General features: G+C 38.0%; 1 protein-coding gene across 3 annotated transcripts in view; it reads right to left on the reverse strand.

The window, feature by feature from the left end:
• Window positions 1–25734, reverse strand: part of SLC38A9 (solute carrier family 38 member 9) — a 50673-nt gene that overhangs the window by 21717 nt on the left and 3222 nt on the right. For 2 of the 3 annotated variants that reach the window (XM_085326435.1, XM_085326433.1), the window contains exons 2-11: window positions 24504–24583; window positions 19067–19214; window positions 10103–10235; window positions 9422–9543; window positions 9214–9277; window positions 9002–9095; window positions 7671–7841; window positions 5594–5653; window positions 3328–3525; window positions 925–1032 (exon numbers count right to left, since the gene is read on the reverse strand). In XM_085326435.1, coding sequence (XP_085182561.1) covers window positions 925–1032; window positions 3328–3525; window positions 5594–5653; window positions 7671–7841; window positions 9002–9095; window positions 9214–9277; window positions 9422–9543; window positions 10103–10235; window positions 19067–19170 — 1054 coding nt within the window. In that variant the 5' untranslated portion in view covers window positions 19171–19214; window positions 24504–24583. The remainder of the gene's footprint in view (window positions 1–924; window positions 1033–3327; window positions 3526–5593; window positions 5654–7670; window positions 7842–9001; window positions 9096–9213; window positions 9278–9421; window positions 9544–10102; window positions 10236–19066; window positions 19215–24503; window positions 24584–25734) is intronic. The other variant, XM_085326434.1, reaches the window with a different exon arrangement.

Below are 25734 nucleotides of genomic sequence, written 5' to 3' on the forward strand. Positions count from 1 at the left end.
AAAGAAAGCGTAACTGATGCAAGACTAATGCAACTCTCATGTGAACACACTTAAATTGAGTGAATTTTGTATCATTTACACAGTGACTACTACCTGTAGTTTATCTACTGAGCTGGAATGCCTGTTGCCACAGAGTGTTACTGTGATTTCAATGATTAGAATAGATTCTACTGCCAGCTGTGGAACAGCTCTGATGTTTCTCTTTTGATCTTCATCTTGCTATAGTAATTTAAAATTCTTCCTAACATTCTGGGTCTCTTCTTCACTTCTAGTACTGTTTATATGACTGTGACATCTTGCACAGTGATTTGTAATACCAGTAGGAGGGAAGAAGAGGAAGAGAAACTCATACTTTAAAGAAAGGAAAAATAAACATACTGGAGAGCTAATAGGCATTTAGAAATGAAGGGCTAAGAGTAAGGTCTAAAACCTGCAACAGGCTGYGAAGTAAAGGAAAAGTATACTCATAAATCATGGTAAGCAAGCTACTTTATTTAAGTAAGACAAAGTATAGAGAATTTTTAACACCTTTACCAGTCAGTCTAAAGTCTGTCAGTTTTTAACCACTACTGAAAGATTTGAAAACAGGGCAACTTGAACTTTATATAATATAGGTGACATGAGGCTACGGCAAATTCCTTTGTTACAAGATAAATGCTGGAGATACCTCTAATGGTTGCTCCTCCTCTTGTCCAGCATTGATACTGTCTCCTAAATAAGCAACATCACTGTGAAAGGGATTCCCTGTCACTTTTTCAAAKAAGTTCTTCCTAAACTTCTAGATGTAACATCAGACAGCACCTTTTTATTCTGTTTACCTCCCAGAGGTGTTAAAAGGCAAATGAGATAGACATTTATGAATTCCTTTAAGAAGTCTAAACCCCACAATATATATATTTCATTACTGCACTTTAATTATCTTACCTGGTACAAAAAATTCGTTCTCTGTAAACCAGTTGTATTCTAAATGGATCCCAAGATGAGCAGCCTTCACAGTGACAAGAAAAACTAAGTAGACAACTGAAACTGTGCCTAAACAAGACAAGARCCAAACAAACACCATAAAACAGTAGAAAGTATGCTTTGTTTTTTTTCCTTCTTCATCCTATTAACTACTAGAAGTCTAAACAGTTAAGGTTGGTATTCTTATCACCAGGGTAGACTTAAAAAAACAGGGTAAGTCTGAATTCCTTTCTTTTAGGTCAGAAGTCAGAGAGAAGGAACAACACACACCTCTACAAGCTCTCAGTATGTTTAATGTTCTCCAAGTGCTGCACTATTGATGGGAGAAAGGGTGCCCAGTAATCCCCAGCACTGTGTAGGCAGGGAGGTCTCTAGGCAGTAAAAAAAAAAAAATAGCTTCAGCTATCAGGATTTCAATCTGACATGGACACAGCTGGCTGAGGAAGTGCAGGTCTTCCATTGGTGGTCCGTTAATTCCTTAACTTTTGAACCAAACGGCACAGTGAGATACCAATTAACGCTAATTGTAATTGCATTGCTAATTGTAATTTACACTGGGAGCCAAAAGCTTAATAACGACATTTGACCACTATGGATTTAAACCTTGTCTTGAACATAACCTAAACACACAGGATTTGTATTCCATCTGATGGTCCAGAGTCACCCCAGTAATACTTTGGCACAGCATGAGAACTACAAGTAAGATCAGAGATAGATATAAATGTCTTGCTGTGTCTGCAAGTGGGACAGATAGCATACGATCTTGGCTCCTCTCATTTAAATAGATCGGGATAGAAGGGCAATAACTACCCAAAAACTGAAGKAAACTACATCAACAGTAATTAAGACTACTGTGATGAAACATCCCAGCTAACAATCCTGCCAGTCAGAGAACAGGTTATAAATACATGCTGATTCTTTACCTTCACTTATAAAGGTTAGAATACAGATTCAGAGAAGACACAGTTTCATTCTAGCAGTATCTCCAAGATTACAAAACAAATTAAGGACATATTTCATTTGATTACACAGAGAGGAGTCAAGGAGTTAAGTAGGGAAAAGGTTCTGTACTTGAGGACCAGGTGAACAGCTAAAATAGCCTGTAGTTTCCTAATTATTCAGCTTTCTGTAAGTGCAAAAGTCAGTATAAAAAAAAAAAAAAGGGAAAAAAGAAAAAGAAAGAACCTTTCTATTACTGCAGCACCTCAAAAATTGCCTTCCTCTTTTCCTTGTACTATAAGCTTTAAGGTTTATCAAAATCAAGGCAACTTCAAACAGTTCTCGCATTACATATTAATCTGATGAATATTAAAACACAAGATTTCTCATAACTTCAGATTAGTCCTTAAAAAAAATAGCTGCCCATGATAATATCCTTCATGCATATTTTAAAAGGAGCTATAGTTATGGCCAGGTCTCACTTCAAAAAGTATTTTCTTATTCGTAATGTATCAATGCCTGATATTTTCTATATAAAAACCTCACTTTTGTATAGAAGCACTGTCACTTATCCAATTTCCTGTGTTGTATTTTCATTTGGCAGTTCCAACAGCAGATCTAAGCTCTAAGCAGGTGTCACACCAGACAAACTAGGCCCTCAGTTCCCTGTCCTCTACCTTCTYTACCATCTTCTTCTATCTTTTTCAATCAATTCTGTGCTCCTCATCTCTTTTTCCCCTCCTTTTCACCATGGGCACTATAGCCTCATACCTCTAGTTTTCCATAAACTGGGACCAACCCCACCCATCATTGATGCACTTTTACCCACCCTACCAATTCCTGCCTTGGTTTGTATCTCAAGACAGAGAAAAAAGGGCAAATGACAAGAGTTTGTCCTTCTAGCACAGAACAGACCTGGGAACAGGGAGCTGTGGCAAAGCACAGAAGCAAGTTACAGCAACCGACTAATGTTGCTACAAATTAATCAGCTGATTGGTAGCAAACAACTTCAAGTCAGAGGCAACTACTCTCTGAAAGTAACCATCTATATTGAAGCACTTACCAGATGAAGGCTATGTCTGACTGCTTGTGCCAAGTAGCATGTATCAAATGGTGCTTTGAAGTATGCATACCATAGTTTAAAAAAATCTGTTTGCGTGTTTGTGTATAATCTGTTGTAAATATTGTAGAACTTGTTTTACAGGATTATGAAGGAAGCAAAAGAAAAAAAAAATCAGCTCCTCATTAATGCTGAGATGCAAACAAAGCAGGACAGAAAGCCTGTGGGTGATTAAACAAACTAATTAACAAACCGCTCTGAGGCAGGATATTGGTTACTGGAAAACTGCTGACTAGAGTAGCTTTTAATTGTTTGTATATATTTTAACCATAATAAATCTATCTTTCAGAGTATTTGTTACTTACCTAGGACATTAAACTTTGCAAAGAAAGATGGAGACTTCAGATTTAGCAGGGGTAGAAGAACAGCAATCAGGTAAAACGGTACTGTTCGTGACTTGTCCCACCACTTCTCAAAGAGCTCAAAACTTGTATTATTGCCAGAAAAGAATGTCATGCTCTCGTTCTGTGGGGGGTTATCTCCAGCAGCACCCGGACAAATGACTAGAACAAAGAAAAACAAAATAACCTCCGATGAAAAAATTGTTATTTGCACTTAATCTTCACAACCAAGAGCCCATAACTTCAGATAAGTGTTTTAGCAGTGTGGAATAGGACTATTCAGAAACAACCGAGCTTTATTTTTTTTTCTTTATCAGGAGTTTAGTGCTAAAATTTCACTGCTAGACTACACTGCCAGGCTACCTGCATGGTAGGCTAGCAAATGCTAACGTGCTTTCAGCTGAACATTAGCAAGCAAGATGCTGATTCCTTTGTAGTGTGACCTATGGCACAGGATCAGCCTTGAAGGTCACATACCTACAACTGGTGTGTATGTGTGTGTGTGTGCATACAGAAGAGCCTGTATTAGTTTATGTTGCCCTGGGAACACACAAGCTGAGGACAAGAAAGCTGCTGTAATCAATAGCAGGTCTAACTCACAAACTGAAGCAAAACACCCTGTGATCTTGGTGCCTTGCTAGATACAAGCAATTCACTGCTAGACAACACAGCAGAAGCAGTTTAACATATACATCATAATGCTGCCAGAAGGAAACGTCCTGTTGTGTTGGGACTCATCACCTGGACAAGTGAATGGAACAAAGAAAACCAAAAATATCTTCTGATGAAAAGGGGTTTACTTGCTTGTTGCTAATATGAGCATTTGTTTCTAAGAGATGCCTACAAAATTACATGTTGAAATATGAACCTGTCTTACTGTTCTAATTTCTTTTTTGAATCTTGGGACCCCACAATATTTCATAGCCTCCTTCCCACACTAGCTTTACACCTATTCTGTTGCAAAGGAAAAGATGTAGAAAATATCCTATCAAACTTCTTAAGAGAGACTATCATGTTACTTTACTTAGATTTCTCATTTGCTTTCTCTCCATTGCTTATATAAGGATTGTTTCACAAACCCTGAAAACTGCTTTCATTCTCACTGATCTCTTTGCTAGCCCTGAATGCCTTGCAAAGAGTCAAACACCTGCCAGCCCTTAATTTTATGCAGCAGTTGAATTAAATCTTCCAGTCACTGGAAGATGCTGTGGAATATGATTTTTTACCTCATCTCTAAGTTATACTTCCTACTGTATATGAATGGGACTGAACTACAGAAGCAAGAGAGTACAAGAGGAAGAACACAGAAGTCTTGGTGCCTAGCTGGTAAGGACTGCAGAGAAAACAGGATTTAGCATGGGCTCAAATGTAAATCAACTACTTTTCAGAGTTTTCTCAACTCCCTTGCCTGATTCTGAACAGCTGCTCTCCAGAAACAATGCTGCAGCACTGTGATACCCAGCTGTCTGACTAGTTTTGTAATATTTCCCCATTCCCACATGCACCTGGGATAGAGATAATTTACTGCTTCAAGACAAAGAACTACACAGCCAGTTACCATACAAAGGCACAAAGATCAGATGATGACAATATCCAAGCTCCTACCTTCATTGTACATTATTCTGKCTACTTAAGAATACTCAGCAGATCTGTCTCCATTCTCAACTGTAGCATTTTGCCTTAGTCATGAAAATGCCAGCCTCTCCACAAAAGCAGGTGGACACTTGTGCAGCTTGACACTTGTTCCTTTTTGTGTTCAGCATCATTAAAGCTGCAGTTACAGCATTTTTAGGAAGAATATTGCAGAGCTGTGAGGAATACAGATGCCCCTGCCATGATYTTCCAAAGCAAACAGATCAGCCAAGCCTCAGTTTTGGGGTGCAAAAGTTAATATAATAATTCCATAAGGGAATTCCTCATTGTAAAACTACTGTTAGAGGCTGAACATTYGTGATTTCAAAGAGCATCTAGCTGGGTACACAAGCATGTGATTTACTTTTTAAGCCTTGCATCCAACTTTTTGTTTTAATTAGGCTTGCCAAATATGTGGTTATTTCTGGAAATAAAAATTCCAGATATAAAAATTACAGTTTTTAAAAACAGGTAGCTAGCCCTTAAAATACACTGTATAACTGAAATGTGGATAAAAATCTAGGCAAGAAATCATGCTGATTTGCCTTTAAGCCCCTCCAAACAAACAGAGAAAACAATACTAATAAGCAATTCTTACCTTTGTTACTTCCATTAGTGCCAGGAACAATTTCTGTTACATTAATATCATGAACAAAGTCTGAAAAGAAGAAAAAACTTAAGACAGATGCTCTACACTTGATATTAGACTGCTATCTGTTGCCTTAAGAAAAATCAGTAAAGGAACACGCTGGAATATTATGAAGACATAATACAGCACCTTGTACCCTTTACTTCCAAACAGGTATTTTTGAACTTTCATCTTAAAAACGCAGAACGTTTAACTAGGAGTCTGAAAGAATCTGAAGCTGCCTTTAAAGTTCCTGCTTACTTCTGTCTGTTTTCACATACTGGAGCTTCTTTCGACAACCCTTGGTAAGGCAGCTATAACAAAGCATTATTGGGAACATCCTTCATGACATCTGTAATGTTTTCCTGGACATAGAGGCAGAGCCTCCATTCAGACACTAATCATACTGTGGTTTTTAAAAACAGAGTCTCTATCACTTGTTTCTGAATATTGGTGACATTTTTTGAGATTGATCACTTTCCAGTACCATTGCTTCCCAGATGGTTACTTCTCCTCAATGCCGTATTGTAATGAGCCTAATCACACATAYACAAAGCAAAGAGTTTTCATGTTCTACCTCTAGAATATAGTGTTTTAAACTAGTCCCCCGCCCCACCCTTCACCTTCTTCTCAGCTGCCCTGTTCATTTTTAAGTCTCCATGCTTCCCATCCTAGCTGCTCATTCTTGTTCCTCCAGTATACCTTTGCTTGTCCCAGGTAYCCTGTCTGCAGTGCTGCATAGTAGATTAGTGAACAGATCCATCTTAAAAAGAGCCTTTTTGAGATAGAAAAAAGGTTTATGAATCCATATCCTTAGTCCATGCAGTATTTTATGTAAAAAAAATCCTCTACTGATTTTTCTAATCTTGTTTTGGAAGAGGCTGCTGGACTTTTTTTCATGTTGTATTGTAAGTAAGAGAATCTCTGGAAAAAGAGCTTAAGTCTCAACACCTACAGTCACTCTAGTACTAGTTTGTTCCAACTACCCTCCTGTGATACTTTACTGCTCTGCCTCAGTAGATTTTTTTGAGTTTCTGTAACTTTGCTAGTTCCAGACTTCTGGACAACAGACAGTTTCCTTTTTTTTTTTTTNTTGGAAGTTTAAATCCATCAACTGATTCCTACTCTTTCTATAGTCCAGCAAATTGTTTCTACTTGTTTATTAAAGAAGCTAACAAAAGAAGCTAACACTGCCAGCTAATATTGGCAGTGACAGTACCCTGAGAAGATGCACAGGAGGTACCATTCTCATGAGCAGCACATTAAGTATTATACAAGAGAGATGCCATTCTGGGTGTCTGAATCCTTTAGGGGACTACTGCTACAAAAAGATCCATTCAGTGAGTTTATCTAGCTTAAGGGCAAAAGGCTACACACTTAGAAATGTGCTCCTAAGGCTCTCTTGAAACTCTGGCCTATGACCTCCAAAATACACATGCATAAACATGCACAATAAAACAAGAAACAGAACAAAAACACAGGATACTATGTTTTAAAAAAAGACAAGATACCATACTTTGGTTAGAGTCTTTGCATTCTGTAAATACTACCATCTCCTATAACATCCTCCCCCAGGAAACTGATTTTTTTTTTTGTTGTTTTTGCAGAGATTTTTTTTTAACGATCTGGATCATGTCAAGAGCCTGGTTTGCCACATGGTTGTTCAAATAGTTATACCAGTGCAAACAAGGGGTAAGTGAAAATAAGAAGTGTGAACAAGCAACTAGGCTTAGGTCAGGATTTTTTTAAGCCCATCAAAGAAAACACATTGTTAAAACTACACCAAGAAGCCTGATTATTCATATGCAATTCAGATGATTGGTATTTAAAATGTCTCTCATTAAAACTATACTTTGAAGATGTCTGGCTTTGAAAATATGCATCAGTGGATGCCCACAACTCACACTGCTACTTATTCTGATTCATCTTTTCACACAAAATAACAGAAATTTAAGATTAATAAACTGGAAAATTCGATGTCAGTGTAAAGCAAAGTCTTGATCTTTAAACAAGACGGCTGTAACCTTAACTAAATATTAATACTTACTGTATATAAACTTTCCTGTGTTGAACAGAAAGTTAGACATAAGCACCCAGTAAACTACCATGGCTCCAACAAGTGACACCATAGAAAACAAGAGGCTTGACCATTGACCAAAGGATCCAAAATAATACTTGCAAACATCTGGGAATTCCCAGTTTGAGGTATCTAGTAAAGCTGAAGAAAATACAAAAAAGAAGATATAAAAAATGTAAAAATATCTAAACAAAAAATAACATTAAAGACTTAGATAGTAACTTCATAACAGGATTTTTTTGTGGGGGAATATTCTGACACATTCATAGTGCTTCCTCACGCTAAGAAAACGCACTAACTTTAAAGGATAGCTCTTGTCAGGAGCACTGTTCTGTTCTGAACTGGCTGTTGCATTGGGTGCATGACTGAAGATAAAATACATTGGGTGCGTGACTGAAGGAGCTTGAAAAAGTAGACTTTTTTTGGCCATACTAAAACTCTGAGTCCTTTCAGAATCACTAGAATTAGGCATGGTCACAAATCTGCACCTAACGCCTCCAGCAGAAGTTATGGCAGAGTAGGTCAGACCACAAACTAGTCCTCAACACCACCCTCAAATCAGTTGTCACAAGCTGGAGTAATGGCTCTTAATTGCCTTGATTCAAGTAAATCAGAGAGTAATTTTTATACAAAAGTACTACCTACAAGAGCTGCAAAATGGGTTTTGAACAATAAAAGTACATTCAAAGTAGAACTCCTGTCAGCAAGGCAACTGTCCATAGATTGTATCTAACAGTAAATGCACAGTGTACAGATGCAKTCAGCTGTACACATTTTAGAGACAGCAATATTGCAGCTTTCAGGCAGCTAAATAATGAGCATCTTGTTCCTTTTTACACAGAAACAGATTTGGACATTTTTGTCTTTGTTATACACAAATTTGCCTTAGGGYAATACAGAATACAGAGGTGGATGCAGCTATACTGTACCCTCTCCTACTATAGGATGTGCTCAGAAATACACACAGAGAACTAGACAGTGCTTATAGAAAGGCTGTGGGAACTCAAAACCCTAAGTCCTCAAACATTTAGTAAATGAGCATCTCAAACCTTGCCTGTTAGAGTTTGACTTTGGTTATAATACTTAAGTTCCAAGGAACTGAAGAATAATCTAACAAGAGAAGATAAGACATTTAGTTTACAGAGCTTAGATCTAGACTCCCAAAGGAGCAAAATTCGAAGGAACAGCTTTTATCTGCAGGTCAAGCATAAGTAGAAAGACAGACAAACTAAGAATCTATTAGATCTCCAGGTTTCTCATTTAGTGGAAACATTTGTATTATGAAGCTTTGTATTTCTTACGTATCATTTTCCGTGATTTCACAACTCTGTAACAGCAATAAAGTGTCAAAATGCCCATCAGTAAGATGAGAATGATTCCAGAAGTAAAGCCTGCCTGTTAAGAGAGAGAAATATGGTTTACTTCATTCATCAGTGATACTATAGACAAAATGAACAAGAGCAAGTCAGAAAACTTTTTCATAAACATGTTTTTTTTTTCCCCTTAGTTTTACCTGTTTTATTCCCCATGGGATACTTAATATAGAGGTACCCATCATTGTATTCCATATCATAAATCTAGGAGGRAAAGAAAATAGCCAGTGAATGACTTAAGCAGCACTCTTATTTCACACTATACTCTCACCTAAATTAAACATACAAATATAGAATATTCAGAATAATGCATTTTCTGGCTACTATATGGGAAGGTGCTTAACATACATTGTCACTATACTGGAGTTTTTACCATAGCCATCTGCGCAACTGTCAATTTTAAAAGCAGTTCCTAATGGACTGTACACATAGATTTCATCAGGAGCTGGAAGTACATGGTCAGGAGCAATCTAAAAGATGGACAAAAAAGAACAAGAAGAATTATTAGTAATGTTGGAATAACTATTGTCCTAATTAGAGCAAGTCAACTGTTGCCAAACAAAATCCTCCTAAAAAACCTGTGTTTTTAAAGGAAAGATTTTGGACTGCATTACTTTTCAACCCATAAAAACAACTACCAAGATTCTAATCTAGGTAGCAGAAAATTAAATTTTCTTCTGCAAATCATCCCTAACATACTATACGTGGACACTGCAAGTACAGTCATGACAATTGACCATTGTTTAAATCCGCTCACAAACAGCAGGAGTGAATACACACATCTGGACAGCCTGGACCACTGCTGCAGAATTCAAATTTGGACAGTGAAGACATTGCACAAGAGGTCAGTGAAGACTTCTGGTAACACAAAACCTCATTAAGGCCCTCAGCTGCTAGATATTTACTCAAAAGCAAGCTGCAGAGTAATTCTCCCCCTACCTTTATTCATGCTTCCTTTATACACCTAAGCTGTGCAAGACCCAACACACTGGAATCCACTCAGTTAACCTGGCCCTGTCTTTGTCTTACCAATGCCCTGTCTGCAGGAGAGGCGAGCCTGCTGTAGTAATGAATTCGCTTATTCATTGCTGAAGCTTCATCAGTGACTCTTTGCATGTCATCATTCATGCTAACTATGTTTGTAGGCTCTACATGGAATGGTCTACAGGAGAAAAAAGAAAATAAAAAACATTAAAAACCTAAGAACACTAGAGCTAACATATAATTTAGGAGACAGTTGAACATCACTCAGGATGAATCTTTCATTCACTAACAGAAAGTAAATGCAAAAATATCACTGACATGAGGGAACGCTATCCATGACTAAATGATATRTTTACTTCATCCATATTAAAAAAACTTCTTGGCTGGATTCTGCAGGGCAACTTAGCATCAAAATTCAGACCTAATATCCAGTCTAAAAGTTCCCAATCATGAGTCACACCAAAACTACACGTTAATAAGCTTGGCCAAGCTTATTAGTGTTTATAACTGGTGCTGCCAGAGCTAATGATGAGGAACAGAGGTGGGAACAGGAGACGTGAGAATGCAGAAGCAGGAAGAACACAGAGAATGAGAAGAATGAGGGGTGACAATGAGAACCCACTATAGGAAGGATGAGAACTACTAACATGAGRGAAGACTGAGGGGGATCTTATCATTGTCTATAAGTATCTGAAGGGAAGTGTCAAGGGAATGGGTCTAAACTCTTTTCAGTCATCCCATGCAAAAGGACTAGAGGCAACAAGCAAAAACTGAACCACAGGAAGTCCACCTGAATATGAGGAGGAATTTATTTACTGTCAGAACGACAGAGCACTGGAACAGGTTGCACAGGGAGGTGGTGCAGTCTCCTTCTCTGGAGATATCCAAAACCCACYTGGATACAACCCTGTTTAACATGCTCTAAGTGACCCTGCTTAAGTAGGGGGGTTGGACTAGATGATCTCCAGAGGTCCCTTCCAACCTTATCCATTCTGTGATTCTGTGAATATAGCCAAAAGCACTGTATCGAATTGTGTGTTAATAGGGAAAGAATTAAGCCCCAATAAGTCAATGTGATTATGCTATCTTTATGCCAAGGTGAATCAGAATCTGGCATAGATCATTGAACAAGATATCTATTTTTAGTTTTCATGACATCCTCAAAATTTAACTTCAAATTTAATTAGATTAACAACAGAGAACATGGGTCAGAGAATCGCTCTCCTTTAGCAATGTACAGAATTCAGGTGGTCTCCCTCCACTCTTCTCTACTTAAAAGTCAGACTGCAGGCAGGGTCATAACCACTACAGAAGAATGCAGCTACTCAAACCATGTTTTGTTTCTGTACACGTATGTATCAAGCAAGCAGAGGGAAAGCTGCAGTTGTTTGTGCACTACTCCTGAAGCTGCAGCACAACATAAATCTAGCTTCATGTTAAGAGGCACTACCAGAGATTATGTAATCTTGATTAAGATATTGCAACTAATACATATTTTTAAAACAGCAAGTATAATTTATTTGTGCRTAGGCATACTATATTGAGACATTCCTTTCAGCCACTGAGAGGCTAATTTCCCAAACAATAGAAGGGATACTGATGTCCCATAAAGCCTTGCTATACTTTTATTTTTTCCTTTCACAAGTGCTTTTAATTCCCAAAGCACTCCCCAAAGTATTCTGACCCTCTTATTCAAGGCAGATGTTTAAATCACTTGGAAACAAGAATTCCCAAACTAGAACCCACAAAAACRTATTACAACCAGAGTTTCAGGCCACTAACAGCAGAAACTTAAGTCTGCAATGAATCCATGTCATTCTTCCTGTAGTAAGTGCAAAGCCTATTTGAACTGACTGTTTTCCAATATCCACTTCTGGCTCAGACTACAAAGGAAGTTGGTCAACCCCTCCTGCCACAGCTTTCAATAACATGACAATCTCTCCTTAGMTCTGGGATACCATTTTCTCCTGGCAGAGGTCTCATTCTGTTCCCCAGTGAAACATTAAAAGGTGGTGTCAAAGTGCAAATGCTTATCTGGAGGTAAACAAAGGCATGCAGCTCTGAAGCTGTTTGTTCTATCTTTTGAAGAGATGAAGCTACATCCTCAAGCCTTTAACATCTTTCTGTGAGCTTAATGGGCAAAAAGCAGGTATGAATACTTACAGAACTAATTTAAACTGACAAAAGCAGAAAAAAAAACCTTTCTCACAAATTAGAGAAAAACAATGTGCTTCTGCACAAATTAGAGTAATTCATTCTTTTCTTCATTTTAGACTTCATTAATTCTTACATCTCATCCTTCTTCATTATTAAAAAAAATAGATTTTCTAAGTCATTTCCCATATATTGAGAAGAAAGTGAACACACTTTTAATTTAAAAAATTTCTGACTGATACTTTTTTCACGTCAATGAAATGAAGGGAGGATTACTGATTTTATGTGGGGATCTCTGGGGTGCTCCCATAATTAGGAGAGATAACACAACTAAAGAAGTGCTTAAACTATTGCTTAAAATTTAATTCTGAAGCACACCAGCTACTTCTACACATTGTAACAAACTGAAATACTCGTGGACTGTCAGCTYCCAGGAGCTTCATTTGTATTAGCTCAAAACTTTTTGGTTTGTTCCAATTATACCAGACACTGCAGAAAATGTTTCATTAAAAGAGCTGTAAAATCAAGACTGAAGTTATGTAAAGAGGAACTGTAATCTGTTGGAATGGCCTCCAYGAGTGAGCTTTCTGCAGCTTTCTTTCTGAATCACTGGCATACCTTATATTTAGAACATGAAAAGTATTTGCTAGTTATACACCAGATGCTTAGCATAAAGAGGTTCAGGAGGATTACCTCTTTCCCCAGCTCAAGCTAGTATTATTGATACATCCCCTAAATCTTCCACTGCTGGTGTGGGAAAGTTACACCGAAACAGTTATTTTTTCAACATTTTTTGAAAAGCTCTCCTTTCAAAGAAAGGAGATCTCTGGTAAAGACTTCTTTYGGAATGGCATTCAAGAACTGTTGAYATGGCTGTTGAAACTCTTCTAGATGGGGAGAGACTAGAAGATTATWTTTGAAAGCAATTCAAGTCAAAGCCATGGATGGCCTTACAGGAGCTTAAAGGACAGAAAATGTGAATTTGGCAYCTTATTTTATGGAGAAAGCAGTGCTCTTAGTCCAAGAACAAAGATGCTCTTCAAAGATGCTTAGATACAAAAATTGATGTGTAGAAAAAATTACGTATATCTCTCTGTATAAAGGAAAATTTCAGAGAAAAACATTTTATTTTCTTCAGCAGCATGAATGTAGTCTGGACTGAACAAGCAATTTATGGTCCAGCATAAAACAAAAGTATGATTCATGAATTTAGTCTATGAGTGAGGGAAAAACATGTATCTATATTTTCCTTAGAGGCTGTTTCTCTGTTATCTGTTGCTTTTGCTTCCTGCCTGAAGAGCACAGTTATTTAATGCTAATAGCACTTGGGCTGCTTCTCCCTTCTCGCTCCCTTCTGGTGTGCAACTGTTGAGAATGATAATGATCTAAAGCAGTAATCAGAGAGGCTAGGCAGGAAACTTTTTTCAGAGTACCACTGCACCTACAGTCCTACTGAACAAGTGACTGTGTTTAAAAAGATCTTCCCCCCTCGTCAGTTCTCTGATTACTAGAGATGTTGCTGAAAACATCAGCCTGACTCAGAAGTTATGCGGACAGACTGGGATGCAATCTTTCTCTCTCATCTCCATTAGGAGAGGGTACCACCCTGCCTAGGATTGAGGCCACTTCATGGCCTCCCAGTTTCACTTGGTTGTAGAGCATACTCAGATGTTTGTCTGAATAGCTCTCAAAGGATTATCTTGAGATGCCTAAAACAGGTAGGATAAAATTTAGGCTGTATTTTGTGAAACAACCTCTTGGGACTTCATGTCTAGCAAGGATCAGCAGCTTCAGCAGATCCCTAGGAAACAGTCTTTTTTAGACTAGCAATCACATTATACACTCACAAGGCAAGAGAAATATGAAGAGGATGAGTGACAACATAATCTAGGGAAACGGAGAATTTATGTTACTGGAGGGTGTGACTATTAATGCAAAACAGTGTGGACAATGTCCATGCATTGAGACAGAATATAGTGTCCAATGAATTTATTAAATCTACATTAAGAAACACAATTACAATTCATATTTCAATGGTTAACCCAAATAACACTTTTTTTTTTTTTTAAGTAGGGCAAACACACCACTAAAACACTGCTGTTTTTCACAGCATAAYGGGTAGGGGCAAGATGCAGGAGGTCCACACCCCTCCTACATATTATACACTGCACATACTCTTTCGGTCACCAATCCCAGCAAGCCTGCACCAACATTCATCTGCTAGCTATTGCCCTCTCACACAAAGCAACACAGTAAATGAGCATTCTAGCACCGGCCCAGGAAAAGGAAGGAGAGGCCTTCTCTTCTCTCCATTATGAACTTAGGCTATGATTTTTGCAAGCAAGTAAAATGAGAAAAGATGCTCATGATTAAAGGTATTTCCAAGTATTGTGTTCTGTAAGATTCAAGCCCTAAATCTGGAGGACTGGGGGAAGGGCACAATAGCAAAATTTGTTTGGCAAACTACATACAACCTTGCAACCGCTAGCGGCCACAAGGATCTGGTTGGCACTACTGCAGTTTCACAAAGAACTTCCAAAGGTTAAAATTTATTAATYAGTTTCTCAGGCCTATTATATCAACCTACTATATAATCTCAGAGTAAAAATCAATTTTAATCTATATTTTTCTGTGTAATATGAACATAAAGGCTGCATCAATAAAACTAAAGGGAAAATAAAGCAGCTATTCCAAATTAAATTTTGTTGCAATTTATATGACTTTGCATATTCAAAGTATCAGAATTTTCTCAGTTTTATTGTCACATACTATTTTTCTGGACATTTACTGAAATGCACTATATCTTGCAAAACAATAGAGAACTATAGCAAACATATTTCAGGTAAGTTTTACAACTAAATTATTTTGTTTTCCGAGGATCTTTGTTAAATTATTTTTAAATACCAAACAAATGGTTTTGGACATCTTCTCAGAAGTACTATTGGGAGTACTGATCCCTTACAACATAAGAGAAATTCTCATTTTATTGTGTTGTTTTAGCTCTAGATGATGGTATTATAGACTTCAAATTATACAAACATTTCATATTTCAATAAACACAAACAAAAATAAACTTTACAGGATACTCAAGACAATTTCTCTCCTCTCCTTCAAAAAAGGACATGAAAATCAACTTCAGCTTATTACACAGATTTCTTTGATATCTCACATCCCTGAAAAGTAACTGATTGACATAAAAAGAATGTTTAAGTACTACACAGAAATAAAGTTAGCAAATACCTCTTTCTTCTTTTAAACAGTTACCAAACTGCTACAGAACTACTGCATACGGCACAGAAGAAACAGATCAAGGAGTAGAATTCATTTATTATCACTGAAATTAAAGTACTATAACATGAAAAATTATTTCATAATCAGGAACTGCCTACCTGGATAGAGAAACACCACAGATGTTAGAGMGCTTTCCTTGAGGAAATCAGTTCCAAAAAATTCCATGACTAGCATTTGCTTTTTTACTTTCTAAGCTGTCTAAATTTACATAACATCACTTACATAAGCTTACAGTGTATCCTATGTCTTTACTCCCTTAGCTACACATTTTATTTACATCTTTTCCACAGCTGTAATTCCATTATTATAATCATTAGAGCATGACCATAAAATATTTGATGGCAGCAGGACCAAAATAAACTTTCAGAACACAATGCTAAGTCATCTTTGTTGCTCAGAGGATACACATTCTGTAAGGAATCACAAGCCTGATCGTATCTCATTTTCAACACTATTCTTTCTCCCTTATGTGCCAAAGGCAAAGCACTCCAACCTGTTCTACATTTCTCTTACAGTAAAGCAAGAAGGTTCTTAATCAGTCAGGCCAAATTAGTAATTAGAAGCAAGTAAAAATGTTGACAACACACAAAAATGAAAAGATAAGCTATGTACTAAAAAGACCACACTAGCTTAGAAAGGTAACTTTAAGAGGTCAGATAGTTGAGGCACATTGAATGGAGAAACTGTGGCGATTGCACAGGTTAGTCCCTACTATTGTCTGCTTTTTCTAATTTCTTAAGACAACTTTGAAAATAAAAGAGAACTGCTTTTGAATGAAAAAGGCTTTCCTGACTGCCCTCTGCAGACATCTCTCTCCTACATTGTGTAAGCACATTATGCGACTTCAAGAATAGAAAAAAAAGGCTTGTTTTCTTTCTAGCAGGAGGCATTGTCAATTTTTTTTCACATGCAAAACAATTAACATAAAACACCTTTCTTCGGAGGTTCCAGTATTCCTGAAAACAACTACAGTATCTGTTGACAGTAAGATTTAAAGAGCAGGAAGAAGCAAAAAGAAAATAAACTCCCTCTCTTGAATACAATAAGCATCAATAAACCACTGCAGCAATGACATTCTAGCTTTAAAAAAGCCTACAAAATGAGAAAAACACTCCTAATATGCTGTAACTGGAGTCCTCAAAGGCATGGTGAAGAACAATAACATCCACTTTAAGAGGATTAGAGGAGGCTTTATATATTCCCCAAATTTGCAGAAGAATACTAGACAAAATAATTTACAACTCTATATAAGAACAATGAGCTAATTGGGATTTTTGAAAGGCATACTTTTCAGCGTTTAAAATACAATCCCTCCAAGCTGTTAAGAAAACCAGATAACTGTGGAAGTGAGGCCATATCTAAAAGAACTCAAACAAAAGAAGAATTAGCACCAAGACAAACTGCAATTATAAACAAGCCACACAAAACACTTCAATAGCTATCTCAAAGCAAATAAGGATGCTGAAAATGACCACCCACCTGTATCTGATCATGGTTTCTGAAGAGCAGGTTAAAAAAAGGAGCAAACTAAGCAGGGCATATTATCTACTATTGCACTTATACTATTTGGTAGTTGTATACAAGATAAATCGATAAATCTCTTTCCCTCAAGCTATAACTCTCTACAGCTCTGGTGAACAAGCCCTGTCAGCCATGCTGCCAAGACTACAAGGCCCCACAGTAGTTCTGAGACCACACCTGAGGCAAACCCTGATGGCTAGTTCTCCATTCTTATTTCTAAAGATTATGCTATCTCCTCCTAATACATAGAGACAGAGTTTAGTCTTCTTTGGCATCCTATGATTTCCAGGCCTTCCTGATATCTCAAGGCCTCACATCTTTCACCTTTGTGCCTCTGCTTGGAAAAGAACGAGGTAGGCAGTACAAAACTCAGAGTACACACTTCCGCTTTTGGGGGAGGGAACCAAATGCCAGATGAAACATATATATATGTGTATATACATATGTATGTATGTATATATGTTTCATACAGTTTCAACTATACCTTCTATAAAGAAGGTGACAGTTCCAACTATACCTTCTATAAAGAAGGTGAGTCTCCAAACATAAGAAACCACACACAAAAATCCGTCTACAAAAAAAAAAAANAAAAAAAAAAAAAAAAAAAAAAAAACACTGTAAGGAAACAATAGCTAATCTCACTTTTGAAAAGCGGATCTTGGCATTTCCATATCACAAAGGTGGGAACTTCTCTCACTGCTCCTGCATTACCACGATACCTGACACTCATTCAAAAACACAGCAAGAACACATGCCTCCTCCAGCACAAGTAGCTTCCCAAAGCCACATAATTTAGCAAGCCTATTTTGTCAGTAGGGCCACTGAGGGATTCAGACACTCTTCAGGGACAAGTCGAAACAAGAATTCCTTTTGTACATTTTGTTTTCCCATCTTAGAGTACTCTACTTTGTTCTTTGCACACAAAAAACTATACATGCCCAAACACATATTAAATTTTCCTCTCTGAGTCAAATCAGATTCTTGTCCAGCCCCTGTTCCTCTTCCTTTGCTCTCAGAGAGGTGACAAATTGTTTAGCCCCTAGTTAACCCTGGAATAAGCCTCTCATGACTTTCCAAAGCTGCAGGCTAAGACAGTAGAAAATCACTATCAAAAACTCTCCCTTCTGCTGAAGTGGTTGTCAACAAAAGGATTTGAGATGCAACATTGCCATCTGCAGCTCCTTTAGGAAAATTGCACCACCGAAACACGATGCTGGAAAAAAAGGAAAAACAAGGTACAGGAGCATAAATAAGGTCCAGAAGGTAGCAAAGGTCTGTTCCTTCATCTAACAATACAGTGCTGGTGGCTTCAGCTAACATGAAGAGGAAAGTTCCCTCTTTGATCTCAGTTTTGGTTCCTGGACCAGCAACAGCTCACAGAAATCCTAATCCCAGTAGTAAAGGAAGTCCTATTCAGGGGTCCTTTAGGGACGAGAGCTAGTAAATTCTAAGAAAATATGTAATACTACAGTTTGGCTAGATACATACTACTTTTGCAGGCATAGATGCCAAATTTTTCATGATTGCTCCAACTCAAAGAATACTATATTTTGTCTCAAAGGCAATAAAGGTCACTGTTTCCTTAGTATCAGGCAAACAACATTTTTCCCAGTATCACCTGCAGAATGCACACAGAGCCATTTACGCATATTGACAGCCATTTATCTACAGAGTCTGGCAAGCTTTCTTGCACAGTCAACATTTCAGTTTAAGTTAAAAAATACCATGCTTCAGCATTTACTCATTATATTTATTCAGTTTTTGAAAAAGCATATTAAAAGGTATATGCTAAATTTTTGAGAGCACTGTCCCTGAAGTAATATTAATAGAAAAGCCTCACCCTTAAAAACAAAAAACAATATGCACATCTGTTTTTCTGGTGCTTACAAATACCATCACATAAACACAAAGTAGGAACTGTTTGTATACAGATACTGGTTTCTAGTCATTCGTCTTCTGTCTTTATAGGGTTCTGTCTCTAAAGGTAAAGACTAAACAACTCATTACTATATAATCATTCTGCATGCTTAGTCTTCCTCATACCTTTTGCATTTAAAATCTTCTGGATTAAATTGTATATTCATGATTCCATAATTGCTTTCGTCGCCTTCCTCAGGAATCAAAAGAGGTTTGGTATCTTCTTCCATATTTGAAGAATATGCTTCTTTTAGATTCTGACAGTTACACTGACCTGAAGAAAGGAAATGAGATAATGATAGTTTTACCTGCTATGAAGTTAACACAGGCAGAATCCCATAAAGCTCCTGAGATGAAATCACCCTCAAAATCTCTTCAACTTGCCACTTGAAAAATCTTATTTCACAAAGTAAACATCGCAGGTCAGGTACAGTAGCGACAATGTTTTTAAGTAAAGTGGTCAGTGTACCATTGTGTTCTTAATTTCTTTTGCTAATGCAACAGTTAATGTAAGTTTAATGAATATGATGAATACTGTAGTTTATATTTGGACCTGACAGCTTTGCAACAAATGAGGTTCAGAATTTGAATTTTCTCTGAGCTATGACAGTTGAGAACCAAGTCCATCATGTGCAAATTAATGTTAAATATAAGCATACGCAGGTCTTATGGCTTTAACAGCATGGGACTCCTTTCCAATTCTGACTGCCCTAGTATAAGACCATGGATTTTTAAAGGACATACTTCCAATTTGTAATAGTACAGCTGAGAACAGTTTACCACAGTTAAAGACTGCTGTTCCATTAAATTAATTCAAACTTTGAAAAAAATACATACAAATACATACATACATACAAAGTTTTCTGGTGTACTTCCTAGAATAAAGATAAGATGCTCAGACTCATTGAATTAAAGGCATTCAGAGTACTCCTGACAAAGCAATAGGGAGCAGACTGCTTTTACGCTGATGGAAATCTATTTACATAAATCCAATTGCAGTCAGGTGACACACTGTGGTCTCTCATGCAGCATAATGGCTTTAACAGCTCTCATCCCTGCTACATCCTGAAGAATTCGTAAGCCAGGACTCCTTCAAATAAAAATGGTAGAAATATCTGCTTTTCACAAGGACAGTTTCCTGATGCTTTAGCAAGACAGACAGCCTGACACAGGGTTCTGTGAGAAACAGAGCTGGCACAAGATGATTAGAGGATGTTTAAAGCCTGTGCGGGTGGAGGAACGCAGAAAGAATAAGGCATATTTCAGCCTTCTGCATCCTCATGGAAATACATCCCAAAGGAACAATCCACAGATTACACCAACCTAAGCACTTTATCCTCCTTGCTGTTTCTAGTTATAGGTTCCCACTTCTCTTGCATTAGTTCATCCTGCTAATGCCTCTGACAAAAAACGAAGAATCTGAAGGAAAGATAGGGAGGAAAAAAAGAAAAAAAGAAGAGGAAAAGGAAAGGAGGAGAAGGGAAAAAAAGCTGGCAGCTTCCAGTTGACTCTCTGAGGTCCAACAATTGCCAGTGGTAAAGGAGAAATGGGAATACACTACAGGAGAAAGGCAGGATCTGCAGAAGCACTACAACTGGCTCAGCCCACGGCGGAACTGCGTTTCAGAGTACAGATCCACAAGGTGTACTGAACACAGGCAAAAAGCTCTCTGCTGTCAAGAGGTGACCACTGGAGCTCCCAGTTTCACAGAAATGCTGCTGAAAGGGCTAGTCCCGCCCTTGCCAGCACATCATTTTGTGTGATCCCGGACCCAGACTGGATTGAGAAGACTGATTCAGATGAAAAGTGACCATTCCTTCCCTTGCTTTAAATCTAGATCACTTCTGAGATTGGGCCATGTTATCTGGCTGCACACACTTGTATGCTTGTGTGAAGAAGGCAACAGTGCATGGGTGAAGCCATTTCTTCTGGCAATGCTGCCAGTTTCTGCCCATTTTTAGCATCCATGAGACAATATCCAAGATAAAAGAGACTGGAATCATGTTGTTAAGATTAAAGATGCATGATTTTGTCTTGCTCATTTTAGTTCTTTAAGAGGGCATAATAAGCAATCAGTGAAAATAAGTCAAGCAACCAAACACGCGCCTTTGCACTCCAACCTTCTTCCTCTGGCACTTCATTTCTGCTTTCAAACCCCCCAAAGCTTTTTTTCAGCTCCTTTTCCCAGAGCATCTCTGGTGGGTGGTAGGGAGGAGGCAGGGAGGCTTCCCTTACCTAACTTAMCTTACTGCTTCCCTCCTTCTGCCATTCCTAGCTCTTCTTTAAACCGTCAGTTCAGATTCTTTACTCTAAAGTCCTTCCCTTCCACATCATTGTTCTTGGTACTTCGGCYGCTTAATTCATTCTCTTACGTTCTCTCTTCTCAGCTCCTCCGCTGACTCTCAGTTTTCACATTCCTGCTTTTCAATCTTCAGTCTTTCTTATGTACTGTCTGGCTTTCATAAGTACTGTTTACAAACATTCTTAATCACAGAATCCTTAATTCGCAGAATAATTTATTTCCTTTTATGTTACACAGTTCCTTTCCAAACTACATTTACAGATTTCCTCTTGTCCATTCCTTTACTACCGACTTCCCTTATTTTTCTGTATTTCTAGGTTGCATCCTTCCTCCTTACTACTGATTCCACTGTAGCTTCAATTCCTTTTATGCACCTTACCCTCCTGCTGCTAAATTCACCTTAGTGCACATAAACTTCCTCCGCCAGCTAACCACCTGAAAGAAAATCATGGGCCTGATATTTCACTCACTGTTACAACTATCCACCTACTCCTCTGCCAGTATAAAACACTTACTTCCCTCTCACTGAACCTAAGACAGTGGTCTTTATTTCTGATTGTTTCTTTTAATGTTCATCTCCACTTTCTATAACCTTTTATTTTCTGCATAAGACCTTACCAACTGTCTCAAGTAGAAGATATCAATCTAGTATTAACTTTAACACATTCTTTTCTCTTTTGCAGCTTAATATCCTGCATGCTACCTCTAAACACAAACATCTGTGTCACTGAGATCTCTYGCTTATTCTGCATTTTGCAATGTCTTTCTTTTATTAGAGCTTAAATCATACTTTGAATTGAACCATAAAAATGTAGATGAAGATGCAAATCTCTAAGGGTAGAATTGAAACTAGCAACTAATTCAAACGTCAAACATTCAGAAATGTTTTTAGTCAGAATTTTCCAGAGGACTGAGGTACTCAGATCCTTTCCTTCTACAGGGCCTGGTTTACAGTGCAAATTAAGCAGACAATAAATGCTAATTTAAGCTTCTGCTTTGAATCCATCCCTTCCTGAAAACCTGTTGTAAATAATGTGTTTGTGCTATTCAGTTCAATCTGACAAATGCAGGCAACATTGATTGCTAGTTCAATTTCCTCTGCAATATAGTTATGAATAAAGAAATCAGAACATTTTATGATATTCTATACAGAAAAGTAATCTTCTCAAGATAGAGGATACATTAAGTTTGGCTTGACAACATCATTTTGGGGTGATGGAGTTGCTCATTTACCTCCTTATGGTCCATTTAAAAGCTGCACTGGTGAAGAGAGTTTAGGTGCTTATTGGAGAGAGCAGATAGGTGAAGCTTATGGCCAACAAATTAATGACTTTGCAAATAAGTCACAGACACCACATATGTAAAGACTGCATATGGAACCAGTGTTGTTGAGAGAAAACTGTAGGCCGAAGAGCAAAACGAACAAAAAAGAACCCGATCAACCTTCCTCTTATCCAATTTCTAGCCTTTTGGCTGGACTGCATTCTCGTTACACGTTTTTAGTATACGGGATGGAGTCAGTTTACTGTCAACATCTTCCACTACAAAACCTGCTTTTCGTCTGCTTATTTTGCTAGTGTCCTAGTACCTGAAATTTTTATGTTGATCAAGGCTCATCTCATTCTGAAAAAATTTCAGGTGAAATGACAGAGTCATTTGAATAACATTTCTGTACACAGGCTTTTCGTATTAAAAAAAATAGCTAACAAAATGCCACAGCTTGGAATTTTAGCAGGACCGTGGCCTTTTTTAGAAATACTCACCTCCCAACACCCACACTTACATCTCATCATGTTACACCTTTGCAAATAGAGACAATATAGACTGGTGTGAGGGATCTCCTTTTTGGGAGGGATACAGTGAACTGGGATTGCTGCAAGATGGTGAATGGAGTAAGGCAAAAAATAGGAGTCTCAAGAGGAAAACTGCAACAGGGAATAGAAGAAAAGGACAGGCAGTAGACAGAAATGAAAGTGTCTCTGAAGGCAGACCAATGCTCTAACTCCATGACAGTTTATGCCAACTTAAGTTGCGGTAGCTATGGTTCTTCTGCCCCTTTCCCTAATTTTAGTTTCCACTCTCCCTGATGTTAGACCTGCAATCAGCCACGCAAAACCAAAACCTATCAGTCTCTGAAAGTGCTCATGTATGAYACTAATGTTAGAACAGGTACAAGGGAGAGAACAGGAATGCATGGCTGTGAGGGCAAGAACACGGGAACCTAGACTCTGATTTAAGCTGCTATAAAACAGCATTCAGGCAGAGGGTGAGGGTTTTTAGGGGTGAAATCAGAGCTGGTCTCTGCTCTACCAAAGAGACCAGCTATAAGGTAAGAGGCCTCAGTACTGAAGGTTGTTACCAAGTAARTAAGTTGCACAAAATGAGGCAGAACTGGAGAAAAATAGAACTAGGAGAAGAACTGGTAGAAAGCAGAGTAGGAAAAGGATCCAGAARACTTCACTCCTACTATTCACAATTTTATCTTATCTCACTTACTGTCCTCCTACTAGAAAATTGAATACATCTCCTTTCCTCTGTCAGGCATTATCCTTCAAACAGCACAAAGCATCCACCTGCTTCTAACGCTGGTTCCCAGAGTACAATCAACTACTGCAATCCTCTGCTAGCTTAAAGAGACAGTATGTACAAGTCAAATGCTGCTAGTAAATCCTTTTTACTTGAATATAATGCAACTTTATTTTTTGTCTTTTAAAAAGCTGTGGTATGAGATACAACATTCAGCATACATTAAAAAGTCTATTATCAGGAGTGGGAACTGAAGCACTAAGAAGTCTTGCCAAAATCAAAGCTCTATAACAGCTCTTTAACAAAGTTCTTTGCTAAAGGTACTGTGTACCTACGTACACAGTATCTTAAGGTATACATTCTGCTGTATACCTTATTATTCTGTGTACAATCAGGTGGCTATAATTTCTATGAGGCCACTGTTGCATTCAGAGAAAAATCAAGGACATCTRGGGATGAATGTACAGCTACGTCGAAATGAGACAGTTGTTTTAAGGATACATGACTTACGTTTTGTAGAACCGAAAGGGACGAGATTGTCTAGGGCTAGCTCAATGCTGCAGGGGAGACACAGGTGCTAGCCTTGCCACTGCCATAAAGTTGTTGTGTGCAACTGAGCCACATAAACCCAGACTTTCATGGGAGTGGGAAGAAATGGTATGAATTCATTGTACAGTCTCTCCAGCACTGCTGTAAATTAAAAATATTGCTGTTCCCTGCTGTTCTCAGTCTTACCTCCTCCTATTTATGCTGTCACAACCACTTGTCTTCTTTTTTGTCTTGATGTAATGAACAGGACTGGGGAAAGGATTTGGCTGGAAAAAAGCAACAAAAAAACAACCCTAGAGAGGAAGATAATTGTTTTAAATTGGCCAGAGTCTCTGGGCTAGAGTTCTGCAGCACCAGCAATTTCACTGTTTAGTTGAAGTAGTATGGGTGTGGTTTGTGGGGGAAGGGACAATACTGCTGAACAGCTTAAGTAAAACCACAGCTTCAGGGACCTCCTGCCTCTGACAGTATGTTCCCCTCTTCTTTTTTTTCCCCTTCTGCATAGGACCTAATTTGCATTATACTGCAAAGTAAAACAGCACTGTGCTGTGCACTGATAAAGAGTTTGAGAGATACTGTGTTGGATCAAACTCAGCATTCAAAATTACTAGATTTTTCTGTGCCTTATTGCATGTTTCAGAATAATACTTGCCTTATCTCATAGGTACATTGTGAAGAGAGATTAAGTTTCACTAAAAAAGTTAGCTCTAATTTTGATAAGCACTGTAAAAAAAGTCCAAAAGAAACAGCYACAGACTGTTGGGCAAATTCTCCATCCAGAGAACTACCTAGCCCCCCAAAAAACAAAAACAAAACAACCTCCCGCTGCCCCAAGCTATTAACTTCTAGTTACTATCAYAATGCATATGTACCAAAACAACTAAGACTGCGTGGGTAAACTTATTTTTATTAAACTTAAACAGGTTTAATACTCCAGTCTTTGAGTACTACTTTGACCTTCCAACCTCCATCCTATTAAACACAGGTTTCTGTGTCAGATACAGAGTTTATCTAGGAAGGTATTTTGTAATGAACAAAATGTAGAAGATACTCCCTAACATATTATGCTCTAGATTCTTCTCCTTCCTCTAAAAAAATCTTCTCTCCAGGTCCTCTGCCATTTGCTCATTACCGTTCTACTCTCCTGCAAGTTCTCACGTCCTCTTTCACATGCAGAGTCATGCTTTCTGTTCCCTCCTGCCACAGTCATGACTTTCCTCCTGAACTTTTACAAGTGACACTAATGATGAGGATCTGAGAGTGCTAACTGCATTCTCCCATCAGTAAATGCATAGTGGTAGGTCAGGAATGAAGGAAGAAGTTTTGTTTGCCCCTGCAGCAGACAGTATCGCTGCTGAGGGGGAAAGGCTGTATAAATGCTTTATTCGCATCCATACCTTTTTCCTTTCCAAATGTG

The sequence above is a fragment of the Rhea americana genome, unplaced genomic scaffold (assembly GCF_003343005.1).
Source record: "Rhea americana isolate MKP2758 unplaced genomic scaffold, rheAme1 scaffold_13, whole genome shotgun sequence".
NCBI lineage: Eukaryota > Metazoa > Chordata > Aves > Rheiformes > Rheidae > Rhea > Rhea americana.